At 51.3% G+C, this 5,020-nt stretch overlaps 2 protein-coding genes across 2 annotated transcripts, besides 3 other annotated features; both read left to right on the top strand.

Annotated features, from left to right (window-relative positions):
* Window positions 1-5,020: part of a sequence feature (areas merged during assembly that could not be assigned to a particular haplotype. This can correspond to areas where the two haplotypes were merged or to regions with more than two copies in the genome that were merged during assembly.) that runs on past the window's edge.
* Window positions 457-487: a microsatellite.
* Tc00.1047053402857.20 (uncharacterized protein) lies at window positions 657-3,815 on the top strand (the record flags this gene model as incomplete). Its single annotated transcript, XM_798979.1, has 1 exon — window positions 657-3,815. The coding sequence occupies one exon, from the start codon at window positions 657-659 to the stop codon at window positions 3,813-3,815; it is 3,159 nt and encodes a 1,052-aa protein (XP_804072.1).
* Window positions 3,961-3,985: a microsatellite.
* Window positions 4,057-5,020, top strand: Tc00.1047053402857.10 (uncharacterized protein; the record flags this gene model as incomplete). Its single annotated transcript, XM_798978.1, has 1 exon — window positions 4,057-5,020. A coding segment is annotated over one exon (964 nt), but the record flags the coding sequence as incomplete, so codon positions are not given.

Below are 5,020 nucleotides of genomic sequence, written 5' to 3'. Positions count from 1 at the left end.
ATGGACGAAATAAACAAGTCGATCACAAAAAAAGACGCATTTTGTTTATTTTTGCTTTTTTTTTCTTTGAAAAATGCCCACTGCTTGCGACGGGGGTCTTGTGGCTGGAAGAGCCCGAATTCTGCCAATTTGTAAGGAACAAATGCCTCCAATCCGAATGGAGGGCAACATGTCACGACGGTGATACGCGAATACACATATCTATCTATCTATATATCTATACCGTACTAGGAATAAGCATTGAGTATGTGGCAGAACTACAGTTTTTTCCCTTTGCCCTCCCTTTTTTTTCCTACTTGATGCATATATACATATATATGCTTATAAAGATAATCTCAGGATCCGGCCAGCAGTCCACATGTGAACATTTCCAGGGCTATTCTGCGTTTGGGCGGTGTGTCGCGCCTAAACAATTCCTACCGTTGCGAATATGTTGTTCGTTGCTTAAGCAGAAGAAATAATAATAATAATAATAATAATGAAATAAAGCTGCGGCGTTGGGCGAGCGGGGTGATGTGCCCACCCGAAGTAGGCAAGGTTTTTTTTTTTTTTGTATTTGTGTTGAACCAGTGGGTCCTTCTCATTGTGTGTTTTTTGTCTTTTGTTTTTCCGCAGTGTCTTTTTCATGTTTTTTTTTTACTCTTGCCTAGTTGTTGATGACGGGCAACAGGCTTCATTCTTTTGGTCTTCTGCGTGGCGGCTTTCCGCTTTCGCTGCGAGGTGGTGGTCGTGGTAGTGCGACGTGTGTCCGCATGCGCCGGCATGCGGCATGGGATTTTGGATTCACTTGGACGTTGAGGAGCGCCAAGATGCCGTACTCGCATGAATTCCATGGAGGCCACATACGCAATCCTTACGTGGAGCAACGTCTTTGTGCGTGGCGGCAACTCAAGTCAAAAGTCACGGAATCGGCCACTTCTTCATGTGCAGTTGGAGTCGCTGGGCCAACAAATTTCCGGCCACTATTTCATTTATTAACTGCAAAAACGCGTAGCGCCCTAGAAGAGTCCGCGGAGAACTTTATCCAGGGTGAACGTCGTCGTCTATACGCCATTTATCGACCCTCGCCAAGCGGAGATGACTCATTGATGCCCTCTCCATACGACTATGTTTGCGTCCTTCAGAGGCTAAGTGCGTGTGGCATGGGGGTTACTTCCAAGATTGTGTATTTGATTCTGGTGGAATTACTGAAGAAACCGCTGCATCCCTCTCAGGCAGGAACGGAGTGGGACCTCCCGGAGGAGGCGACGGTGAATGTGCAGGCAAGAGCACTGGAAGCGGTGATGTCCGGCCTGGAAGGTCGCGACGCCTTGGCGTTTGCGCAGAGCTGCCTCATGCCGCCGCTCTCCTCGACTACTGGCACGGATGGGAGTCGTCATTCTGGTGAGATGGTGCTTATTCACGCCATTCATCGGCAGCTGAAGGGTAGTGGCGTCAATCCCACTCCTGTGGGAGTGAACGGTAGGATCATCGATGGTAGATTGATTGTGACGCCCTTTGTGGTGGCTGCTGTGGCGGCAGCTTTGATTCGGTGTAATACAAATACGAAGAAGCAACAGGCGTTTGAGCTCTTGCAGCTTGCATCCATTGCCCGGCTGAGGGGCCTGAATTTATTTGATGAGAACGTTGCTGAGAGATGTGCTGAGGCTGCCGCTCTCATTGGTGACGCGGAGACGGTCACACGGATCATATTTATTTTGTACCGCGCTCGCGGGGTGCTGGGTCAGTCAGTTAGCTCAGAAAACGCCGCGGGCGAAAATGCAGACGACGGTGTGATTAATAGTAAAGGCAAGGGCGGTGGCTCGCTTTGGGATCGTGTTTTTTTGGGTTTGGGCCTACCAGCTTCGGCGGAGAAGCGCACGGAAGGCGATGGAGATGCTGCTTTTCGCCGAGCAACCGTTCGTCTCTTGAAGAGTGTTATTCACGCTGCTCTGCGCCGCCCCAATGCCACTGACTCTCGCGAGGAGTCGTTGACCGCTATAAGAGAGGCGGTGCGTCTGTTTGGTTCTTTGCGTATGGGATGTGACTGGGACGGCACCGCTTCAATGGCTGTGGAGCTCCTTACGCAAATGGGTGTGGAGACACGGAGGTACCTTGATCATGAACCACACGATGGGGACATGGAACCGCTCTTTTATCTCCATCGGGAGGCGCTGCGAGTCGTCATTGTGCTTTGGGACGCTCTGCCATCTCGTCCCTCAGCGTATCAGCACTCAGTGTATGCAGCGTGCGCAGCCCTAGCAATGAAATGCTACCTCGTTGAGGTTTCGATCAGCACGGAGAATGGTATGACGGTTCCTGTGCTGGCAGTGCCATTTTTTTCTTCACGAATCAAGCAGCTAGACTATTTGTTCGCTGCTATAACCGCGACGTTGGATCTGTTTGATTCTATGTCGCCTGAATGTCAAGTACAACAAATGCATCTGGCCGTGACCTTTTCCGCTGCAGCCGTGGCCATTAGCAGCGTCCGACCCAATGACGGATCTATTATTGAGCATATCTTTTCTCGCCTGAAGGAACTGTTTTTTCGGACAGGGTTGCTGACAACGAACCCAACGGATATGATGAGTCGGTTCTCATCGCTTGGTGACCAGGGCACTGTTTGTGGGGCTTTATGGCTTTATATGGTTTTGTCCGCGGGCCTGCTTCCTGTCTTATTGGGAGAAGGAGAAAAAATGCACGCTGGTGAGGTCCTGGGAGAGGGAATGGACAAATGGGTGGCAAGCGCTCTTCCGAGTCAACGAAGGCTCTTGTGGGAGCTCTTGTCAAGTCCGGTTTTCCACGCATACTTTTCGCTAATGCCGTCTCTTCTAACTGTGATGGTTTCTGCAGTGGAGCTCGCTCTGGACACTGCTCGCACCTCTCCCGAGAGGCGATCCGAGGCTGTGGCTATGCTGCGATTTCTTTACAGTCAGAGGTGGTGCGACAGCGTCGCAGACGCTACAGCTCGTGCAATTGCTGATAGGTTGCTTAGCTCTTTGCTGCGATTTGGTGTGACCACCGCATCTGCGACCGACATAGCTGAGAAGTGTTCAAGCGACTTGGAGACGAATTTTGCCTCCGAGGAAGTCATACTAGTAATTGGGGCATCGGGCATTCAAAATGCACGCGGCACAAAGCGGGATTTGTTGGAGCTACTACGTGAGATGGCATCGAGCTGTGAAACCGCAGGCGTGTCTCTCCATGTGGGATCTTCTGGAGCCTTTACGCGTCGATTGATTTTGACGCTAGACGCCGTGATATTATTGGTGGAGTTGTCATTGAGGATCGACGATGGGAAATGTATTAATGAGGGGGCATTGGAGGTGTTGTCTTGGCTTCAGCAATGTCCACCGTTGGATCCACTCTTTCACCAAGTGCTCATCATGACACCCAACTCCCGCGTAGCGTCGTTGTCGGTGGAAATGGCGCGTGAACGGCGTTGCTCTGTCTGGAGTCAAAGGTTTAGGGATGGAGTGGGTGAATCCTGCGCCATTGCATTAGCTCTCGCCGACAGAATAACGAACCCAGCGCAGGCCAGCCGGGTCGCCGTGTTTTTATGGGATAATGATGATGAGGATGGTGCTGACGATGGAGCAGGAAGGCATACGGGGGCGAAAACGCGTTACGCTCTTCTTTCGCGCCACGGCGTGAGGCCATTGTCACGACGAAGAGCACAGGTGCAGCGTGCCAAGGCAGACGTTATGGAGATTCTACGAGCCTCCTTTCCTCCGGAGTCCTTCACGGCGCGTCACCGGCGTGATCAGAAAAAGTTATGTGTAAAAAGTTCTTTTGAGCGGCGTGGCGTCGTCAGTCCTTCGTCTCACATTCCATGAATTCTGGGCTTTTGCAGCATCACATTCCGTTTCCCTCTGACTCTGAAATTTTCCGTTTTTTTTTCTTTTATCTCCCCTTTACATTTGCCTTGGGTTTCCTTGCCCAGAAGTTTGACATTCTTTTCCTTTTGTGTGTTGTATTGTTTATATATATATGTATATATGTATATTTTTCTTTTCTGTTACTTTTAAAGTAAATACTAGCATCGTGTTTGGAGACAGAAAACAGAATTTTGCAAGAATGAATTTTTGGCCAAGTCAATCAAAGGCAGCGGAACGGCGCAAGGCTGCCGGTCACTCTCCCGTGGACGAGATGCAGCGCTTCCGCATGCTTGTGTGTTGCATGTTCTGTGGCATTTGCACGTCCCTTATCTACGCCTTTGACCTTTTCACAACGGACTTTTCGAACAGGTTCAATCTCAGCGCCGGTGATCAGTCGACAATCAGCACGGTGGGGCTGGTATTCTGCTACTTCACAATACCATATGGTTTCCTGTATGACTACGGTGGTCCCTTTCCCCTGCTAATTGTCTGCGTACTTACGGCCGGGGTTGGGGCGCTATGTCTTGGACTGACGTTTGACGGTGTCATCACGGGGAATTTGGCAAGCATTTCTGTTTTCTACGCCCTGATGAACATCAGCAGTGGCGTCATTGACGTTGCCTACATTGTGACTCTGGCAGAGACGTTTCCTCGTAACCTTGGGCCCATCATCGCTCTTGCGAAGGTGATGGTTGGTCTTGGATCCTCCGTGCTGGCCTCCATCAGCGTGAATCTCTTTCGCGGGAACATCTCCGGGTTCATTTACTTCATCATGGTGTACTCTGTTGTTGTGTGCAGCGTGGCGGCCTTCGTGGTGGTACTTCCCCCGTACTTTATCAACGGATGGCGTCGCCGCGGCAAGACTGAGGAGCAGATTGCCGCCCTGAAGTCCCTGGAGCCTGCGTATCGCCGCCAGTCTGTACCCATTCGTCGCCTTGCCGTTGGCTATGCCGTTGTGGCCCTGCTGCTGGTCTTCCTCAGTGTCCAATCGCCCGTGGTGAGTTACACTAGGGTCTCGAACGGGGTTTCGACCGCCTTTGGCGCCATTACGATCGTGCTTGTGCTGTCTTTCTTCCTGATGCTGCTGCCTGTCCGTTGGCTTGGGGGCATGGACGATCGTGCCGGGGATGAACCCATGCGGGCCATTGTCTCGGAGGAGGCGG

Source organism: Trypanosoma cruzi, assembly GCF_000209065.1.
Source record: "Trypanosoma cruzi strain CL Brener chromosome Unknown tcruzi_1047053402857, whole genome shotgun sequence".
In the NCBI taxonomy this organism is placed as follows: Eukaryota; Euglenozoa; class Kinetoplastea; order Trypanosomatida; family Trypanosomatidae; genus Trypanosoma; species Trypanosoma cruzi.
The sequence above is the reverse complement of the archived record's forward strand: the minus strand, read 5'-3'. Positions and strand labels throughout refer to the sequence as shown.